Below are 22,706 nucleotides of genomic sequence, written 5' to 3'. Positions count from 1 at the left end.
GTCACAAGGAAGAGATGAGCCAGTCAGGGTGCAGTATAGCACCAATGAAACACACAACTTTCCTCTAGTTCTTTAATGCTTCCTCCCCCCACTATCATGACCTCAATTCTACCTTCCAAATCCGACTAGACCAGAACACGTACACGGGTACAGATAAGAGCTCAAAACAGGGAATCCAGGACAGATAAATCCCTCATGGCCAACAATGAGAACAGAGATACCAGGAGGGAGAAGGGGGAGGGCGGGGAATGGAGGATTGATCACAAGGATCTACGTATAACCGCTCCCTGGGGGTCAGACAACATAAAAGTGGGTAAAGAGAGACATTGGCCAGTGTGAGACATGAAAAAATAATAACTTATAATTCATCAAGAGTTCATGAGAGAAGGAGGCAAAAGATGAGGAGCTGATATCAAGGGCTCAAGTAGAAAAAAAAACGCTTTGGAAATGATAATGGCAAATATGTACAAACGTGCTTGACACAGTAGATGAATGTATGGATTGTGATAAGAGCTGTAAAAGCCCCTGATAAAGGTACTTAGTTTAAAAAAAAAAGAAACAGGAAAAAAAACATTAAGCAAGCGATATTGACAGAAGCAGAAATAAAGTGTATTTAGGTAAATTTTGCTGGTGCTTTAAGACTTCTCCCTAGGATCTTGTTTTAGTTAAGCCCCCCTGTTAAGGGTAAAATAAACACACCTGCCCTGGGAAGAATGACTTACTGGTCTTCTCTGATGCGGAGTGAAATTGAAACAAGAACTGCCCTAAGGATAGTTACTGGCCGGCATTCCATTTTGATAATACACAGGTTGCAGGTTTGCCAGGGAGATTTTTGTGGATTAAAGGAGGGTGAGGGCTTCCTGGGAGTGAAGGAATTTTGTGATAGTTTTAACCTAATCTTAGGTCAACTAAAAAAATAGGGTGACCTGTGCTTGTCTACTTCAGTGGGTAGCAGCCCAATGTGTAACCTACTACACCACCAGAGCTGCTTGCCAAAGTGAAGTGCCCCAATTGTAGATAATCTTTTGGAGTACTCTTTAATTCCCTAGACCAAGGCTTCTGATTTCAAGAGTCAATCTAGTGTCCTCCAACAAGCCTTGCCTGAAAATAGTAGGAGGCAGTGTGGAACACTGGGAAAGAGTGCTTGGTAAACACTAAGGAGATCTGAGTTTAAGTCTAGACTTTGTCACTAAACCACAAGTCATCTCACATACCTTCACCAACACCACCCCTGGGCCATCTTTAGGGTTTAGTCTCTAAGCCGCTTTACAGCAATGTGTTCCTGTACACCAGGATCTTAGCCCAAGGCATAATGGTTAATTCTTCTGACTGTGATTAAAATTTACTGCCACTTAGTACCATCAAGTCAATTCCAATTTATAAAGACCCTAAAGGACAGTGTCAAACTGCTCCTGCAGGTTTCCAACATTATACATCTTTACAGGAGTGGGTAGTCATCTTATTACCATGGAACTACTGTTCTTGCAGTAAGCGACCCAACATATAGCCCATTATACTCTGTGCTTAGCTGTCCAGATTACTACCTACATTACTGAACCAGGTTTCCAAGGAGTAGAACCAGAGAAATGAATTTTTTACAAACCTCACATCTTCTGAATGTACAAGTGTGGCTTGGGACTGCTGCTTTTTCATTTTAAGTCTTTTTGAACTACTTTGGAGCCCTGGTGGCATAGTGGGCTGCTAACCGCAAGGCCAGCAGTTCAAAACCACCAGCTTCTCCAAGGGAGAAAGATGGGATTTTCGACTCCTGTGAAGTTACAGTCTCGGAAACTCAGAGACAGTTCTGCCCTGTTCGACAGGGTCGTTATGAGTCGGCATCGACTTCCTGGCAGTGAGTTTTTCCTTTTTTTTCTTGTGGGGGGTAAGTTTTGGATGCTACTTTATTTTTTAAATCCTGTGTCTTTGTTTTGAAAAAGAAGAAAAACAGTCAAAAGGAAATCTGATGGAAAAATCACTAGAATGAGTTGGGAGGATTTGGGTTCATATCTAAACCATTGTCTGCTAGCTGGATCACTTTTTTTTTCTATTCATTTTATTAGGGGCTCATACAACTCTTATCACAATCCTTACATACATCAATTGTGTAAAGCGCATTTGTACATTCATTGCCCTCATCATTCTCAAAACATTTCCTCTCCACTTAAGCCCCCGGCATTAGGTCCTCATTTTTCCCCTCCCACCCCGATCCCCCCTCCCTCATGAGCCCTTGATAATTTATAAATTATTATTTTGTCATATCTTGCCTTATCCGATGTCTCCCTTCACCCACTTTTCTGTTGTCTGTCCCCCAGGGAGGAGGTCACGTATAGTTCCTTGTAATGGTTCCCTTTCCAACCCACTCTCCCTCTACCCTCCCAGTATCGCCACTCACACCACTGGTCCTGTAGGGCTCATCCGCCCTGGATTTCCTGTATTTCCAGTTCCTATCTGTACCAGTGTACATCCTCTGGTCTAGCCAGACTTGCAAGGTAGAATTCGTGTGATGATAGTGGGGGCAGGGAGGAAACATTTAGGAACTAGAGGAAAGTTGTATGTTTCATCGTTGCTACATCGCACCCTGACTGGCTCATCTCCTCCCCGAGACCCCTCTGCAAGGGGATCTCCAGTGGCCTACTAATGGGCTTTGGATCTCCACTCCGCACTCCCCCCATCATTCACTATGGTAAGATGATGTTCTGATGATGCCTTATACCTGATCCCTTCGACACCTCGTGGTTGCATAGGCTGGTGTGCTTCTTCCATGTGGGCTTTGTTGCTTCTGAGCTAGATGGCCGCTTGATTACCTTCAAGCCTTTAAGACCCCAGACGCTATACTTTTTGATAGCCGGGCACCATCTAGCTGAATCACTCTTGATGATTCATTTAGCCTTTCTGTAAAGTGGAATCAGTGCATTTGAATTATGGTGCTGGTAAATATTGAAAAGCACAAGACAGAACGCTCCTTAGAAGCAAAGATGGCGAGATTTTGTCTCATATACTTTGGACATGTTATCAGAAGAAAAAAGGGTATCATGCTTGGTTGAAGAGCAGCAAAATAGAGGAAGACCCTCAATAACATGGATTGACACAGTGAATGCAACAATGGGTTCAAACATAAGAATTGTGAGGATGGCACAGGACTGGGCAGTGTTTCGTTCTGCTGTCCAGAGTCATTATGTAGGGACTGACTTTTGATGGCAACTAACAACAACAAAGTGGGGAGGAACAACTGCTGCCACTTAAAGATCCCAGTGATAACTAAATTGCTTTAAGCATACTTCATTTAATTCTCTCTGCACTACTGAAAGGTAGGCACATATTACTGTCTTTTCTGGATGAACACAAGACAAATTTAGCTTGTTTTAATAGCTACAGTTTTAATATATATTAGGAAAATCCACATAATTAACACATCAGATCCATGATTTCATGGATATCACTAGTTAGGAAGAAATTAAAGTAGATAACAATTCCAGACAAAAGATCTCAGAAGAAAAAAACCCCAGCAAACATCAAAGGAGACAATTTGGAAGTATCCATTAAAAAACAAAATATAAAACTTCTACAACTCTGCAATTGTGCTCATAGCATCAACCCTAGATAAATTGTCACACTTTACCACATCTAGAAAGATACTCCAGGTAACATAATAGCAAAAACTAAAAGCACTGTTAATGTTCATCACAAAAGAAATGGGCTAGTGAAATGTGGTTCAGTCATACAAGCAATTACAAAGAAGGAAGAAGTTCATTTATATGTAACAAGCATAGCTCTCAAAAACATTAAGTCAAAAAAGTGATTTGCACAACAATTCCATCTATCATTTCGTCAAGCACATACACGTTTTCAATAAATTCGCATATGTACAGGCAGACCTCAGAGATATTACAGACTCAGTTCCAAAACACTGCAGTAGAGTGAATACCACAATAAAATGAGTCTTATGACTTAGTTTCCCCGTGCATATAAAAGTCCATTACATGTACAATTATGAAAAAGTTTGAAATAATAAGAGAATTCCAAGATGTGACAGATAGATGGAGCGAGCAATGCTATTGGAAAAATGGTGCCAGTACAGTTGCTTGATGCAGGGTTGCCACAAACCTTCAATTTGTAAAAAACAAACAAAAAACGCAATATCTACAAAAGCACAATAAAACAAGGTATGCCTATATGTAAACATTAAAACAAAGCCTAGACGGATGTATAACAATAATAATGAAGCATGAAGAGGGGGAAGGGATTAGGAGTGGCTTTCAAATCTAATTTCTTAAAAGGAGAATAGAATCAAACATGAATATTAAATTAAAAGTGTTCATGCATTAGAATTAAAATTTATTTAACCCCCCCTTTTTTTAAATCGTTTTATTAGGGGCTCATACAACTCTTATCACAATCCGTACATACATCAATTGTGTAAAGCACATTTGTACATTCATTGCCCTCATCATTCTCAAAACATTTGCTCTCCACTTGATTTAACTTTTAAAGCATACAAATATAGATGAGAATAAGTCAAAGTCTGACAGTGTATGCAAAATGACTAAAGGCTCACTAATCCTCACAAGATTAGTTCTCAAAAGGAACCTTACTTAGCATGTTACAATGGGATATGGCACAGCTTCTCTCCCCGCTACTTCCTCACAACCCATACTAGGGCTAAGATATTCAATTACCATACATGGCTAAAGATATGGGCCTCTTTAGGTCCTTCACTTACCAGGGAAATCCCATTAATTATGGGGCTTCCCCCAGCAACCAGGTCATTCCCAAACTCCCAGATTTGGAAGCTCCTCCCATCTCTAACAGCCTAGATCAGAAGCCCTGAGGGTTCAGGGACGAAAAGGTTTGTTTCTGAGGAGTCAGCACCTAATGGGCTCCAGGAAGGGATAAGGCTTCCAGGAATTGATATACATCATTAAACCCTAGGAGGTAGGTAATATTGTTAGACTTATCTGACAAACGACAAACAAAAATCAAATGACTTTTTCAGTTAAACCAGTCAATGATTTAAAAATGATCTGTCCTATGCTCTACTCATCAAATCTACTGCCACTGAGTCTATTCAAACTCATAGAGTACCTATAGGACAACACTGAACTGCTCCTTAAGGTTTCTGAGATGTAGATCGTTGTGGGAGTAGCCAGCCTCATCTTCCTCCTGAGGAGCGGCTGGTGGGTTGGTTTGCAGCCACTGGGTTGTTCAGACCACTGGGCTCTCTGCTCAGCACCAAGTGCCTGATAAAATTTCACCAATATGTCAGGGTCCTACTCAAATGTGAGCTTCTCTAGGAAGCTTGAAGGTAATCTTCCTCTTCTGAAACAGAGTACCCTTGCCTATGACACTCATTCATTCATAAGCCTGTATCATCTCCTAACTAGAAAGGTAGAGACTGCATCTGGTTCAGCTCTATATCACTAAAAGACAGCTTGACAAATCTGGGTGTTCCACATAGGTATGACAAATAAGCAAATGAATATATGAATGAATGAGGGCAGTTTTGGGTGACTGCTTAAGAATCTAGTGAGGTTCTGTGTAACTGCATAGTCTGAGGTACTGTCATCCTAAATGCTTAGAAGCAAATTCAGCATAGGCTTCTTATAAAACAGGTCTCCAATATATTTTATTATTTTTCAAACACACACACATACAATGGGCAAAGGGACCATGATTATTATGGTTGATAGGGGCGGGGGATGAGAAGCAAGGTACAGACAAATGGTCAGCACCCCCTTTCCTATATAGCTCAGGAACTCTGAGCTAACTCAGGCCTAACATCACCTCTGTTCTCCCTCTTCATGCTTGATATAGCCTAAAATTCCCATGACTATGCCAAACAGGGCTGGGAGGTAGGGGAAGGCAGGAAACCAGAGAGACAGAAATTGGGAGAGGTGCAGCTGAGGGATCCACACAGAGCAAGAGAGCAGACTATTGCTCATTGGGATTGGGGTTGGCATCCGGGTACTTGGTGAGGTCGAAGGTCAGGACTTTGCTGATCACACAGTCCCCTTGCTGCAGGAGAAAGGAGAAAAAGAAAAAAAGAAAAGGAGAGAATTAAGAGGGGTCTAGCACTTTAGGATTTGGGACTTCAAACCCACTCCACTGCATGCATGCCCAAAGCCCAGTAAATGAGTCTTCCTGGATTAGAGAGGATGTGCTTGGTCCTATATGCCTTCTTTGCCTGCCTACCTTCACACTCACCTTTTCTCTCCTGTCTGGATGCCTGTCCTATCTACCCTTTCCACATGTGACAGCCCTACCCAGGTGGGCTAGCTAAGCCTCCCGGGCTGAGTTCCAACAAGCCCAGATGCTCCCCACTTCCCTTACCCCTCCACTTTAGTCTTCCTTTCCTGCCTTGGGGAGTCAGCTGGGAGTGGGACTGGCTCCTAAGCTAAGCCTACTTTACATACCTCGGGATAGACTCCAATGAGGCTCTCAGCCTTGGTGTAGAACTCCTCCTTGAGAGAGATGACAATGGCTTGGAAGTTGCAAGTCGACTGTTCCTTTATATAATTTGCTACCTGTGGGAGAGGCCACCAAGTAATTAGCAGGGAAGCCCTAACCTTCCCCAGTCTTCCAGTGAAAACCAGTAGGCAGAAGAGGTAGGGTAAAGGTTGCAAGGCAGGTAAAGAGAGGTTGAGACAAGGTCACAATATGGATGACCCTGGGCCTACCATCCCAGGCACAGAGGGCAAACAGCAAAAGTGATTAGGGTACACTCAGGAGTTTGCTTCTTGAAACCCAGCCCCAACCTAGAGGCCTCCCTCCTTGGCTCCCACTTTTCTTACACCTACCTTGCCAATGTTGGTGTTATCCAGGGCAGCATCGATTTCATCCAGTACGAAGAAGGGAGCTGGTTTGTAGCTGGGAGGGAACCAGTAAGTGAGCGGACACGGAATCCATGGCAAAGAGGGGTGGAACAGCCCCATGTCTCATGAATAAGGCCAGCGTCCCCCCTCTACTTCTTTAAAGACTAAAAAACGCAAGTTCCAATGTTGCCCAAGTCCCTAAAGGCCAATGAATCAACTGAGCCCTCCTCTAAACCCAGCTCTGTGCTCAAGGATCCTGTAGAAGAACTGGAAGACATGGTCCCCTCAGGGAGCTTCTAGGCAGGTTAGGGGATAGAAACTCTCCTAGAATGACCAAGCTGTTTAGATAATCAGGTAGTCTTTCCCACTCCCCCACGCTGTCATATTTCCCTGTCTTGATGTCTACTGGTTCTTGCTGGCCAATTTCTATCTACCTTTATATTTCTTGCTCTTGAAAGCATTTCTTGACCCATACACATCCTACCCCACACTGGATTGTCTCTCTGCTATACATCCACAGCACCATTCCTCACTTTAATAATAATAACAATAATAATAATTAGCACATTATTATACACCGTTCTAATGCCGAGACCCTTTGATACAGTTCCTCATGTTGTAGTGAACCCCCCCAACCATAAAATTATTTTCGTTGCTACTTCATAACTGTAATTTTGCTACTATTATGAATCGAGCGACGCCTGTGAAAGGATCGGTCGACCCCCAAAAGGGTCGTGACCCACAGGTTGAGAACCGCTGCACTAGACAGTGAGCTTCTCTAAGACAGAGGCCATGCCCAACTCCACAAAATGACTGGAGCACAGCAGCCCTCAAGAAATTTTTGCTGCTTGAGAATTACACTCTTTTAAGAACCATATACATGGAATCAAATTGACAACAGCAACTCTAAATATTATAAAGGAACCTTAGGGGGCAGTGAGTTTTTGTTACTGTAGAAAGTACAACTCAGAAGAGGAGGGCAAGAATGATTGCACAGCTCAAAGAATGTAATCACGTTACTGAATTGTACATGTAGAAATGATTGAATGGGTCTGGCATTTGAACTCAGTCCTGTGGCTCCAACTCCAGCCATGTGCTGAACAGGTCGATAAGTTGGTCAGTAACACTGCTTGGAATAACTAACCATCCGAGACCAACAGGGTAGCATTTGTCTGGGGATAAAGTTCAGAAGGCAGGAAGGGTTATGAAAGAAAGGAATGAAAACAGGGTAAGTGGAATCAGTGATGTTACAGTGTAGGGATTGGAATCAATGACATAAAATAGGATCTATATGAATTGTTTAATGGAAAACTGATTTGCCAATAAACCTTCAGCCAATTCACAGTTAAAAAAAACAAATGGTTGAATGGGTACATGCTATGCTGTGTATATTCTCAACAACAAAATTTAAATGTTTTAAGTAACACACTGTAGGAAAAACAGAAAAGTATTTCCTGAATGATGATGCATAATCAAGCACTAAATTGTATGAGTCAGTCTTGAGTACTATGGGCATTCAGGAGGTAGCCAGGGTGTGCCACAACAATCAAAGAGGGCTTCCTGAAGAGGGGAGGAGGAGGATAAGGAGAGAAGGGTTAGAAAGCGACAGTCCTCAGGACCAATAATGAAAGCAGTGATACCAGGAGGGTAGGGGGAATATGGGGGGAGAAAGGGGAAACCAATCACAATGATCAACATATTCACCACCACCCCGCAGGGGAATGAATCACAGAAAAGTGGGTGAAGGGAGACAGCGGACGATGTCAGATACATCGTAAGATACATTTATAATTTATCAAGGGTTCATAAGGGAGGGAGAAAAAAACTGATACCAAGGGCTCAAGTAGAAAGAAAATGTTTTGAAAATGATGATGGCCATATACGTACAAAGGTACTTCACACAATGGATGGATGTATGGATAGTGATAAGAGCTGTAAGAGCCCCCAATAACATTGTTTTTAAAAGAGAGAGAGAAGATGGAATAGGAACAAGAAACATAGGAAGGAAATGTGATAGGTGGTATTATGCTTAAGGAATTATAATAAATTAAACAAAAATAAACTAAAGGTGGTCTCATACTGCATCCTTCTTCCGTAAGACCAAAGGTGCCATGTATTGGTGGGTGAGTAGAGGAAGAAAACTAGACTTGACGCTAAATCCTGGAGCTTCTATTTATTGGCCTATGTGAACTGGAGTAAGTCACTTATACATTCTAGGCCAGCAGTTCTCAACCTGTGGGTCGCGACCCCTTTGGAGCCCCAATTCATAACAGTAGCAAAATTACAGTTATGAAGTAGCACTGACCATAATTTTATGGTTGGGGGGGTCACCACAACATGAGGACCTGTATTAAAGGGTCACGACATTAGGAAGGTTGAGAACCACTGCTCGAGACCTTTGTTTGTCCACCTAGAAAGCATAGTAAATTCCTGTTTCATAAGGTTATTAACTGATCACTAGGAAAATGTGATCATTTTCTAGTGATTTTCACTAGGAAAATCACTAATAAAACTCAAGTAAATGTCAAAAAAAGTGATAGTCAAGTTAGATTTGCATGGAAAGGCCTTATTAGGTAGCACCCATGTGAGTGAGCAAAAAACCTGGAGGCTGAAGATATGCAGGATCTAGTAAGGATAAGCTGCATGGGAGAGACAAGTCTGGGAAAACCAAACTGAGATACACTGATTCTACTAGAACATTTTCACCTCCAAAGACCTCTCCCTATCATTGTGCTCCTGAACTGTGGTGGTCTTAGTTCAGTCTCTATGCCAACTGCTCTGTGGAACAGCCTCACCTGTGGATGGCAAACAGCAGAGCCAGAGCTGCTACTGTTTTCTCTCCCCCTGACAAGTTGTCCATAGGTCGGAAGCGTTTGCCAGGAGCTACGCAGTTATAGTTGATGCCATCCAAGTAGGGTTCCTCAGGGTTCTCAGGGCCCAGGAATGCCTAAGAGGAAGGCAGATGGCTCAGGATCTGGATCTAGGTCTGGACAGGAATGGGAATAGGAAGTACAGAGGAAAGGACCGATAGTAGGAATTGATTAAAGGGTTCCAACCTACCTGGGCACTGCTGTTGCGGGACAGTGCCTTATAAATCTCATCGATGTTGGTCGCCACAGATTCAAAACAAGCATTGAAACGGTCAAAGCGTTCCTTCTTGATTTGTTCAAATGCCTGCTTGGCCTTCTTGGCTCGCTTTCGGGCTGCCTCAAACTCTGCCACATGTAAAAGACAGGAGATGCCTTCAGTGCCCTGGATCTGACAGGGCTGGGGAACAGCTGGGCAATTATCAGTGACAATTTACAGACTAGGTGCTTTTCACCGAGACAGAAATGCCTCCAGACTTTGCAACCAGTGGGACGGGACCCCATAGAGCAGTGGTTCTCCACCTTCGTAATGCCGCGACCCTTTCATACAGGTCCTCATGTGGTGGGGACCCCCAACCATAACATTATTTTCCTTGCTACTTCATCACCGTCATTTTGCTACTGTTATGACTCGGGTGACCCCTGTGAAAGGGTCATTTGACCCCCCAAATGGGCCGCGACCCACAGGTTGAGAACCACCTCACTAGAGGAAGAAACCTGCTTAAAGCAACAAAAACATGGGTTCCTCTCTGGACTCTACCAACAACCAGCTGTGCCACCTTGGATAAACTTCATTTTTCCTCTTTGAACTTTGTAAAATAGGTGTGATGGCCCTACTGTTCAAAGCTCTTTAAAGTTTTTATAAAGAAAGCATATAAAAATAGCAGTTGCTGTAATATACAAGGGGGCTTCAAGAGTTCATGGAAAAATGACATAAAAATAATGGAATTTTTCTATGAACTTTAAAAAACCATATAGATACCTTTTAGGAGAGACTCTTGCCTTCATTTCAGGGCCCAAAGGGAGAATCTTACCATCCGAGGTCTCCTGGAACTTGTCTCGGACACTTTCCAGCTTTTCCATGGCCTTCATGTTGGGGGCAGCAATACGCTGGAGCACGCTCTGCTGCTCATTTAGCTTCTGCTGCAGTGTGTTCATCTCCTGCTTGATCTCTTCCTCAGCCTGGGCATCCTATAAGGCCCAGTCCCAGCAGAATCAAGAAGGGTCTGATTTGGCCCTGAATACATGCTCCCATGCAGAAAGTAGTTTCTTCCTTTCCAGTTCAGCTCCTCCCCCACCCACCAGGCCCTGCGTACAGGAACCATTTCCAATATCCCTGGAAATTACATGCTAGTGGTGCCCTTGCTCTAAGCCCTGCCAACATGTCTCTCGGGAGGTGGTGCCCCTTTCTGGCTAGTGGTCCAACCCATGAGCCAACACCACCCCAAGGTGTGACCTAGAAGCCCCCACACAAGCTGCTCTTCACTCCACTTAAGCATTACACTGGCAAAGACAACTTACGTTTTTAGTTCAGAACACTACAGATGAAAAAATTTTTCTTGAGTTTGGCTTGAGACCTATGAATACTTTATATGCATGTCTGACTCTGTGCCTTCTGTTATAAATAAATATTTATTGCATGCCTACTAAGAGCTAATCACTGGGGCTCCTCATATGTTATGAGAGCTCGCGAATCTAGCAGAGGAATGTTTATAAAGAGTCAGAATTAACGCTAACATTTTAAAAAGCAGAAACAGTTGGGTCAGCACACAAGAAAGATACTGAACTAGACTCTGGTGCCACAGACAGCTTCCAGAAACATGTCTGTGCTAAAGCCCACAGGAGAGAAGAAACCGGGTTCTGGGCAGAAGGAAATATTGCAGTCAAAGATTAGAGGGTTTTGTTTGAATCAAGGAATTTAGTGGGAAGAACTGGAGGAAATCATGCTAAGCGAAGCAAGCCAAGCACAAAAGGGCAAGTACAACATGAGTCCGCTGAGGTAAGCTTTAAAAAGAAATACAAAAGGGGCATAAGGAAAAAACTACTATATACAAACATCCCTGGGGTGAGGTCCAGGTAATATGGCAGGAGCCAGACCAAATCCAGGGATACATATGGTATCAACTAAAAAGAGGGGGTGGGGGGAAAAGATAAAAAAATAACAAAGAAATGGGTAGCGGGGGAACAGGACACGAACCTACACAAGGGGAGGGTATTGTTTATATCTCCACAGGGAAAGAGGGACCAGACTTTAACCCGGTGTTCCACGATGTGAATGCAACATGCCGGCATGGAGTAGGGAACCAATGGAGAGGTCTGAGGGGCCGGCCCCAATCCCAAGTACGTGGACACCTGTCCCTCCCCACAGAAGACTTTATTTCAGTGGACAGCACTGAAGCTGCAGCTCCGGGAGAGGGACATATCTGATCAGAGCACACGAGCAAATGAAGGGGGAGGAAGAGAGAATGGAGCACATCCTGGCCCACCAAGCCTTAATGACGAGATTCCCGCTCAGAGCAGCCAATCCACAGAGAAGACCATGTGGCTGGCCCCACTATGAGATGGGACATCCCTCACTGACGGGACATCCCTCACTGACCCATAGCCCTACAGGGGACAACATTGGAAATACAGTGTAGGAATTGCACCCGATCTGATCCCACCACACCGAGGCAAAACACTTAACGGGGGTGGAACAGAACAGCAAGGGGAACAGAGCAACAAAGTCCCCAGGGAATACCAAAAATAGACCTTGGGACCAGGGCTTGGCACCCCATCAGACTCAACCAGAAAACACTCCTAAAGGTCAACAAACAGTCCTTGAACTAACTACAAGCTTTTCTTTCTTGCTGCGTTTTGTTTTGTTTGTCGTCATTGGCTTGTTGTTGTTTTGTTTTCTTTTGTTGCTTAGTTTTGCACTGTCTTGTTTTTGTGCATGTCATTATCTCCGCAGGTCTGTCTAAATAAGATAGGCTGGATGAACAATCTGGAGGAGAAAGCAACGGACCGACAGTTCCTGGGGGGCATGGAAAGGGAGTGATGGAAGGAAGTGGTGTTAACAAACCCAGGGACAAGGGAACAAGTGACCCAAATCAGTGGCAAGGAGGATGTAGACCTGGTAGGGCATGACCCAAGGGTAATGTAACCAAGAGGAATTACTGAAACACAAATGAAGGCTGAATATGATAGTGGGACAAGAGGAAAGTAAAAGGAAATAGAGGAAAGAACTAGGAGGCAAAGGGCATATATAGAGGTCTAAATAAAGGCATGTACATATGTAAACATATTTATATATGAGGATGTGGAAATAGATCTATGTGTACATATGTATAGGTTTAGTATTAAGGTAGCAGATGGACACTGGGCCTCCACTCAAGTACTCCCTCAATGCAAGAATACTTTGTTCTATTAAACTGGCATTTCATGATGTTCACCTTGCCGACACAACCGCTGAAGACAAGAAGGTGTATAAGCAAATGTGGTGAAGAAAGCTGATGGTGCTTGGCTATCAAAAGATATAGTGTCTGGGGTCTTAAAGGCTTGAAGGTAAACAAGCGGCCATCTAGCTCAGAAGCAACAAAGCCCACATGGAAGAAGCACACCAGCCTGTGTGATCATGAGGTGCCGAAGGGATCAGTTATCAGGCATCAAAGAACAAAAAATTATATCATTGTGTGCTCACCTTCCTGATACAATCACTGAAGACAAATGGGTGCATAAGCAAATGTGGTGAAGAAAGCTGATGGTGCTCAGCTACCAAAAGATATAGTGTCTGGGGTCTGAAAGGCTTGAAGGTAAACAAGCGGCCATCTAGCTGAGAAGCAACAAAGCCCACATGGAAGAAGCACATCAGCCCATGCGATCACGGAGGTGTCGAAGGGATCAGATATCAGGCATCATCAGAACATAATATCATATCATTGGGAATGAGGGGGAGTGTGGAGTGGAGGTCCAAAGCCCATCTGTAGGCACCTAGACATCCCCTTACAGAAGGGTCATGGGAAGGAGATTAGCTAGTCAGGGTGCAGTATAGTACCAATGAAACATACAACTTTCCTCTAGTTCTTTAATGCTTCCTCCCCCGCCCTATCATAATCCCAATTGTACGTTCCAAATGTGGCTAGACCAGAGAATGTACACTGGTAGAGATCAGAGCTGGAAACACAGGGAATCCAGGAAAGATAAACCCCTCAGGACCAATAATGAGAGTAGAGATACCAGGAAGGGAAGGGGAAGGTGGGGGATAAAGGGGGAACCGATCACAATGATCTACATATAACCCCCTCCCTGGGGGTTGGACAACAGAAAAAAGTGGGTGAAGGGAGAAATCGGTCAGTGTAAGACATGAAAAAATAATAATTTACAAATTATCAATGGTTCATGAGAGAGGGTGGGGAGGGAGGGGAAAAATGAGGAGCTGATACCAAGGGCTCAAGTAGAAAGAAAATGTTTTAAGAATGGTTAATTCCAACAAATGTATAAATGTGCTTGACACAATGGATGGATGGATGGATGGATTGTGATAAGAGTTGTATGAGCCCCCAACAAAATAAGTTTTTTTTTGTTTTTTTTGTTTTTTGTTTCCAACAAAATAAGTTTTAAAAAATTCATGAAAAGCTAATAACGAACTTTATAAAAGATGGATTAGGCTAACAACACACACATACATAGTGAACATTGTTTTTGGTTTTTCTAACTTTCTATTTTGTCAATTTTCAAAAATATACAAAGTACATAGAATAATAAAATGAGCTCCCCATGTGCCCATTCATATCCCCAAACCCATTGCTGTTGAGTTGATTCCAATTCATAGTAACCCTATAGGATAGAGTAGAACTACCCCATGGGGCTTCCAAAGGCAAACTACTACATCTTTCTCCCACATAGTGGATGCTAAGTTCAAACCGTTGACCTCTAAGTAAACAGCCAAGTACTTACTTACCCACTGCACTATCAGGGCTACTATGTACCCATTAATCAGCTTCAATTACTGGCTAATACAAAGCCATCTAAACTTTCCAACTCCCCCCCACACACTGAATTACACTTAAAGCAAATCTCAGAGGTTAGCACTTCACTTGTAAATATGTCCTATTTCTTTCTAAAAGAGCTTTTCACAGCCTCCGCATCATTAGTCAACACTGTTCATAGTTACTGTGCTAGATGGTCTGTTGCTGTAGGGCACTGTCCTGTATACTGCAGAACATTTAGCAACATCCATGGTCTCTGTCCAGTAGGTGCCACTATTAAAACCCACCCCAATAGTGACAACCAAAATGGTCTCCCAAAAAACCCTACCAAACTCACTGCAATTGAGTGGATTCCAACTCATAGTGGCCTTATAGAAAAGGGTAGAACTGCCCTGGTGGGTTCCCGAGACTGTAACTTATTGTATTGGTTTTGAACTACTAACCTAAGGCCACTAGGGCTCCATAAGAAATCTGCCCTTTCATGCTGAGAATCAAAGGACCAAACCAAAAAACTCACTATCAACAAGCTGATTCAAACTCATAGTGACGTCAAAGGACAGAGTAGAACTGCCCCTTTGGGTTTCTTATACTTGAAATCGGGGATGAGGCATCTTTGTTTTTCTGCCAAGGGCCACTTGGGTATTTACAACATCATTTGCAGGCCACACAAAATTATCAACTTAATATTTAGCCTGCTATATATGGTCAAGCATTTAATTAACTTACCTCTAACATGACTATCTGGAACTGCTTCTCTTTGGTGAAGCGTATGATGTTAGATTGTATTCATAATTTCGAGGGCCTTATATACCTCGCAGGCCTGACATTCCCCACCTCTGCTTCAAATCTTTATTTTACTCCCACGGAGCCACTGGTGGATTTTAACGCTCACCCTGTAGTTAGCCACTCATTGCATAGTGCACTATACAATCAGAGCTTCCAACAGTTCCTTCGTATCAAAATATATGTGGCCAGTGTTCAAACTGTCCTGGTTGCTTTAGAAAAAATTTCTTAAGTTTTTTAGTATCAGGATCCATTAAAGTACCTACATTGAAACTAAGTTTTACTTAGTTTATAGGTTCCACCTCTTTTTTATTTCTTAATAATGGATTCAAATGAGGCCTACACATTACAATTAGCTAATTTGTCTCTCAGTTTACAACGTGTGTCCCAGAAGAGAGGATATCACCCCCTGTGGGGTACTGGAACAATCCAAAAATAAAACAAAACTCACTGCCATTGAGTTGATCTATAGTGACCCTATAGGGCAAAGCAGAACTGCTCCTGGGAATTACTGAGACTCTTAACTCTTTATGGGAGATGCCTCATTTTACTCCCATGGAGCAGGTGGTGGTTTTGAGCTGCTGACCATGTAGTTAGCAACCAATGCATAACACACTACACTGCCAGGGCTCCTCTGGAACAATGAGGGTGGTGGTGTTGGTGGTGGTGACGGCTCCTCTGGAACTATGGGGTGGTGGGGGTGGTGTGTGCACACATGCATACAAACCCATATCCTGAATTATGGATTACAGTATTAAAGTTTTTAATTACCAAGAGATGCTGAGTAATTTTTTTTCTGAAAAGGTGGTGGTAGGTCAAATATATTTGGGAGCCTATGGCCTGAAACAATCCCCCCTTCTTATCTTTTTTCCTGCCCATTTATTTGTAAAAGAAATCAGGTATAAAAATAAATAAATAAAAATTTAAATGAAAAAAAAAACAGGTATTTTGTTCTTTAGTTTCCCACAGTTGAATTTGACTAACAGTATCCCTGTGTCTTTATTTAACAAACTCTTCTGGCACAAGTGTTTCTCATAACTAGTGGATCTAGACCAAGGGTTGGCAAACTGCAGCTCACAAGCCATTTTTAGCTCTGTTGATATGTACATGTGTCTCTAAAGTTCATGTATAAAATTTTGAAAGAACATTATTCAGGCAATGGTGATTTCATTTGTTTGTAAAAAATATATTGATGACTCTTGGGTAACTTTTAAATTGTTGTAAGGGACAGAATTGGCTCTTCCATCTCAAAAGTTTGTCAACCCCTGATCTACATACTTGATCACATTCATGTTTGAATTTTTGTCAAGAATATTCTATAAGTACCATTGAACATTGAATGATTTTACCATTGCCAAGAGAGACAACTGTTCATCATTTGTCCAGGGATGTGATGCAAAAGGAAAGTCACAAGCACAGAGCACCACCTATGACACATTCTTGGAAAAAATAATGAACCTAAATCCAATAAAACACTAAACAATTTACAGAAAATACAGGGGATCCAAGAACATGTTAAAAACCAGAGATGTGATCAGAAAACTGTACAGATCACATGTCAGAATTTCTTAAATAAATGAAAAGAAAAAATAAAGAGGGTGAGGGGCATGTCACAGACCAGTAGAGATATATCAACCCATTGTAACACATGAGCCTAAATTGACTCCCGATTTAAACATAGAAAGCCTTTAAGTATTTATAGGACTCTCATGGAAACCTAAGCATTTGCTGATTATAGGACATTATGGAGGTTTATTACAAGATGTGATATTGTGGTAGTGCTGTTTTGTTTTCAAGTCCTTATAATCTAGCTCATAGGCACCCAAACTCATTTGGCCCTCTTTTCAGGAAAAAAACCACCACCAAAAAAATTCAGTACCTACCCCCTGTCAATGAAAAAACGTCTGTGCTATAGCCCATAGTCCAAGATAAACTGTAGGTGTTTGCTGTTGCAGACCCCCCACACACACCAGATAGGTAGTAGTACCATCCACTTTGGGAAACACTGTTCTAGATGCTGAGGTAATTATAAATAATATCTGGAGTTACTCTAAAAGGGTCCACTGGGGATAAAACGAGTCTTAAGAACCAAAATTCACCATCTGCAGCTAATTATTAAATTTAAGTGATGGGTAGCTGGGGTTGGGTTCATATCATTCTCTCTACCATTTGAAGCTTCCATAATTCAAAAGTTTAAAAATATTACCTCCTCATGACTATAATGGTGAAGCATGAATTATAACGCGCTGGAGTTTAGAAAGCTTCTACAGTATAAAAGGAACCCTGGTGGCATCGTAGTTACGCATTGGGCTGTTAACCACAAGTTCAGCAGTTCAAAACCAACAGCAACTCCTCAGGAGGAAGACAGGCCTTTCCACTACAGTAAAGAGTTAGTCTTAGAAACTCACAGGAGCCGTTCTACCCTACTCTATTGGGTCACTATGAGTCGGCACCAACTCGATGGCAGTGAAGAGGTTTTTTCCTGCAGTATACCCCTACGTGAGGATGAAAGTGGCCCAAAACAAAGAACTGGTGGAAACAGAAAATAAAGCAGCTTTCAGTAGAGTGAAAGTCACCAAGACTTGACAAATAACTGAATTTGTGATGTGAGAGGAATTAAGGATGGTGGTCAGATTTCTGGTTCAAGCTTGAGGGTTGTACTGAGAGGCAGATTTGGGGAAGAAGATTAGGACTGGAAGTACCTATGGGACCGAGCATAACATAGATGGTAGTGCAAGCCAAGAGCTGAGAGAGATATCAGGATGAGAGAATTCCAAAAATGAAAGCGTTCCTAGGACAGAGCCCTGCGGAAAGTTTGAAGTCTATTTTTTCATTTTATAGACACGTGTTCTCTCTGTATGTGTGCATCCAGGCTGAGACAAGTACATACTTAGAGAGAGAAAAGGGACAGAGACACAAGCAAATTGTAGTGAAGGTGGAAGATGTGCTTTTGTCTTTGTGTATATAATGGAGAGCACCCTAGGTCACAAGTCAATCCTCCCTTACCAGCTCTCCCCATTTTACATTCTTGGTCTCTGTAGGGTCCAGAGGGGCTGACCCTCTCTAACTGTACAGCTTGGACCATGACTATCCAACCCCCACTCCTCTCACCTCCCCCAACTTCCCACCCCCATGACTGATCCTCACCTTCAGATCCTCACACAGATCACCATAGTCAATCTCGATGAGGGCCTCTCGTGCGTAGATACTGGAAGTTCTCTGGGAGCCACTCACTGAATCCTCCCCCTGGGAGCTACCCTGCAATGGTGAGAGGGAGATTCTAATGAAACAGACTGCCATGAGAGTGACCCTCTGTGGGAGGGAGCCTGAGATTTCCTTTGTAACCTTCTATGTCTCTGAGAAAGCACCTTGTAAGAAAGCAGTATGGCAAATGGAACAACAGCTTTGAAGATTCATCACTGGGTTCTGGCATTGACAGTATGATCGGGGAAGCCACACTCTCTGATCCCAAGTGTCTTTGCCTGTTTGACACGGTTATAGTTCAGATTAGACTAATTATGTCACGTGCTATTGTGATGTCTGGCACATTTCTGGTGTTTAAAATGTTTTATTGAATTGAAATGAAATGTTATTTGGGAGGAAGGGAAGGAGGAAGACCAGGGATACCAAGATATATGACCAGGTCTAAGATGGATATATATAATCCTCCCCTCAGTTAACATTCCCTGGGCCCTCACTACCAATCTTTACTTCCAATGGATTCAATGTCTCAGCTCCCCTATTAGTGTTCCTCTCTTTCAGAAAGCTAAGCTTTCTTTACTCTGCACTTCTGATGTCCCCTACCCCACCCTCTTCTGGCCAACTTCCCTCCCTGCAACTATTCTCTCTCTGGTCCCCAAAGCTTCCTGGCTTCCTTTGCTCTTACTCTTGGCTAATGTCTCTCAGTTCTCAATCTGACACCCACTACTATTATCTATCACCCAGTAGAGTTAGCATAGTTCAAGTCTCCACAATTAATGGATGACTTCATTGTCTGGCTTACATCCTTCACCACCTGCTGGCATACCCTACCCTCAAGTCAACTTCCCACTTTACACCAGACCTATTCCTTTTCATACCATCTGCCTCTACCACCTCACCTTCTTTGCCCTGCATCTCTCCTATATCCCTCACCATCTCCTGCCTATAACCATTCCATCACTTAACTGTCCCTCCAGGCCACTGTCATTTTTCCATCCCTGGTTAATATTTTTTTGCAGCCCACACCCACCATCAGCAATAACTCTTACCTCTTCCTGACTAATATCATCCATGGTCCCCTTAGACAGTGGCAACTTGATATCCTGCATCTTACAGGCCTGTAGCAGGTTGTGGCGGTCACTGCGCTTCTGTTCAAGCTTGGTCTCAATAGCTGTCACCTCCTTCTGTAAGTGAGTCATTTCCCTAAGAAGGTTCAGGGAGCTAAGTAAGACCCAAATCCGGCAAGTTGCCTGTTCTACTTACTTCCCATGCTCTGAATCTGAACTCACTCACTTGTTGGCTCCGCCCAGTTTCTTGCGAATCTCCTCCATCTCATGATTCTTGTCATTCACCTCTGATTTCTTGGCCAGGTGCTGGTTCTTCAGGTCTTGTAGCTGGGCCATAGTCTCATCTATGATCTTCATGTGTCTCTGCTCCTCCTGGTCCCAGCAAGGAAACAGAACAAGAGGTGAAACATTTCCCAATTTACCTTAGGATCTTCTCTCCTGCTACTACCCTTCATAACAAGCAGTTTGTTGGAGCCACTCTTCAATGAACTCTGCTTCCCAACTTCCCAATTACCATTCAAGATGCTTATCTTTTCCAAACTATTCGGTTGCCTCCCCAACACCCATTCCATTTATACAAAATACCTGCTATTCAAAGTATATAAAATATATAAAGCGCGTGCGGAGGGCAGGGGCAGGAATCACTCAAGATCCCACCAGTTAATGACCAATGGACATTTTAACATAGTTCTTCCCCATGTTATTTATAGACCATTTTACATAATTAAGACTAGATTGTAACAAAATCTATATTCTGACAATATTATTTTTGAACATATTTCCACATACTGCCTATCATGAGCCATATAACATTTATGTTCTTAAACAAGCACACATAAATAATACCGTATATTCTCTATGAGAACATGTTAGAACACACCAGCCTGTGATCCAAAGATGACAATAAGAAAATCCAAATATGATGAAGGGAAAAATATCAGAGTGAAAATTGTGATCACCCAATTAGCAGCAGGCTATGAAGGACAGTGGGAGCCCAAAATCTATCTGCAGACTAGCTAGTCAGATCAAGCCTCTGGCAGAGCCCCTCTAGCCACAGGCAAGGCAAGACTTTACTATTTGACTAAGATTATTGAACTGACCTTCCTCTTGACCCAACCTGAATCTGCTCTAAGCTCAAGTATTTCTCACTTGTTCCACAACAGAAATTTCTTATCTGACATTTTAAATATTGATGGTGGTCTTTTCTTATTCTTTATTTATATTTTTTATCTTTATATTTTTATTATTTTCTTCTTGCTGTTTTGTTTGTTGTTGTTTCTGTTGGGTTCCCCAGTTTGTGAAACACAGAAAGAGCAGATACATAAAAACAATAACTGATGCAATGGTTTATCAGGGATGTGGACACAGGGTGGGAAGTGGGGGGGGGGGTGAGGACTTAGGGAGCAAACAATAAATGCAAGAGGGGGGAGGGAGCAGTAGAACTGATTGTGATAATGTATATCAACTCATTTTAACAGTGATTTAACCATGGAAGTGTATGATATGTGAATACTATAGCAAGAAAACTACTTTTAAAAAAGCACCCAATTTTGACCAATAGTTACCATGGGTGAAGGAGAAAGAGTTGTTGCTTAGGGAACATTGAGTCAATGATGGTGGAATAATTTGTAGAAAGATATCAATAATGGTTGTACAACCCGAAGACTTGGCAGTGAATCATACATGTAGAGGTTGTGGAATTGGAGAATGTTTTACTGTGTATATTTTTGCCACAATTAGCAAGAAAAATAATTACATGAATAACAATGAGTACAAAGAACAAAATGTTCTAGAATTTAATGTATTGATAACTTTATAACTCTTCATGATATAATTAAATTATTGAATTGTATGACATGTGGATGAAGTAATAACGAAACTGTTTTAAAGAAAGATACAAACAAAACTAGGATTCCTTCGGCAAAGAAAGTAAGAGACTACAAGTGAGTGCTCAATGGGAGTGCCTTATAACATTCTGATTTTTCAAAGAAGACTTTTTGTTCTCATTTTAATCCTAAGAAGTCACATACATGGGATATATGTGCAAGTTACTCTAAAATGGTTCATCAAAAGTATTAACATACCTAGAGAATGAAAATGCAAATATGGCTAAATGATTATTGCTGAACCTTAATGATGGATATATATGGGAGTTCTTTGAAAAGTCAAACAAACATCTTATTCTGGATCATCTAGATTAGGGGTGTCATACTCAATTAAACGCGGGTCATTCAGTGCAACAGGCAAGATTCACGCGGGCCACATCACATTTACAAATTTTGTTAAATTTATATTTTGAAGTGAGGATTCAGGAATATGGATTGGATAATTAAAACACTATATAATTGCTTTTATTTAAACATTTATTCTATTTTGTATTTATGAAACTAAAATTATTCTTTTTTACCCGAAACTTGCCAGCTCTTTCCTCCTACGAGTTTTCACTTAGCACTTCTTATGTTGTGAATGGAAAATATAACAAAGTAACTAATAAAAAAACCCACAAAATGTTTGACAGCTGACAAACGTGATACACAATCGTAATGGTTCCCCTCTAAAAATGTTAACTAGTACTGCCACTAGGTATGATTCACAACACCACAACCCAGAGTGCTCTTTTTAACCTTTTAGCTATTGGGTTCTGTTTACATTACATGACACTGAGAGTGGCAGACATATCGCTTCCAAATGTCGCCAGAACTGAGTCAGCATTTATACATGCCCACAGGCCCCCAGGAAAGGCACTGGGCCACTTGTCTACTTGTCTTCAGTAGTTAAAGGGGTTAAGGAGGGAATGGTGTGTACGGTATTGCCTAGTTCACCCGTAATCACTGTTTTCTTTTTTTTTTCTTTCAAATTTGTCTTGTAGTTCTTCCTCACAGCTCCAACCAACAGCAGTTCTGCGAGTAAAGCAAACCGCATAGTTACTCTGTGAGGCGTTTCCAACGATTTGGGTCTACAGACAAGGCCTCATTGGGATAGACCCCAACAGCACTGTTTTCTTTCTTT

General features: G+C 42.1%; 1 protein-coding gene and 1 non-coding gene across 2 annotated transcripts in view; both read right to left on the bottom strand.

The window, feature by feature from the left end:
• Positions 1-4,404: 4,404 nt before the first annotated feature.
• SMC1A (structural maintenance of chromosomes 1A) overlaps positions 4,405-22,706 on the bottom strand; it is an 80,517-nt gene continuing 62,215 nt past the window's right edge. The window contains exons 17-25 of the mRNA XM_004713127.4: positions 19,924-20,069; positions 19,680-19,833; positions 18,577-18,687; positions 10,711-10,867; positions 9,870-10,024; positions 9,605-9,756; positions 6,795-6,864; positions 6,411-6,521; positions 4,405-6,012 (exon numbers count right to left, since the gene is read on the bottom strand). Of these exons, the coding sequence (XP_004713184.1) occupies positions 5,929-6,012; positions 6,411-6,521; positions 6,795-6,864; positions 9,605-9,756; positions 9,870-10,024; positions 10,711-10,867; positions 18,577-18,687; positions 19,680-19,833; positions 19,924-20,069 (1,140 nt within the window). The 3' untranslated portion in view covers positions 4,405-5,928. The remainder of the gene's footprint in view (positions 6,013-6,410; positions 6,522-6,794; positions 6,865-9,604; positions 9,757-9,869; positions 10,025-10,710; positions 10,868-18,576; positions 18,688-19,679; positions 19,834-19,923; positions 20,070-22,706) is intronic.
• LOC115869023 lies at positions 22,554-22,687 on the bottom strand. Its single transcript, XR_004045943.1, has one exon. It is a non-coding gene; the product is annotated as a small nucleolar RNA SNORA18 (small nucleolar RNA).

The sequence above is a fragment of the Echinops telfairi genome, unplaced genomic scaffold (genome assembly GCF_000313985.2).
Source record: "Echinops telfairi isolate 266 unplaced genomic scaffold, ASM31398v2 ScPeMD7_19;HRSCAF=73, whole genome shotgun sequence".
Taxonomy (NCBI): Eukaryota; Metazoa; Chordata; class Mammalia; order Afrosoricida; family Tenrecidae; genus Echinops; species Echinops telfairi.
Note: the sequence above shows the minus strand (reverse complement) of the source record. Positions and strands in the feature narration are given on the sequence as shown.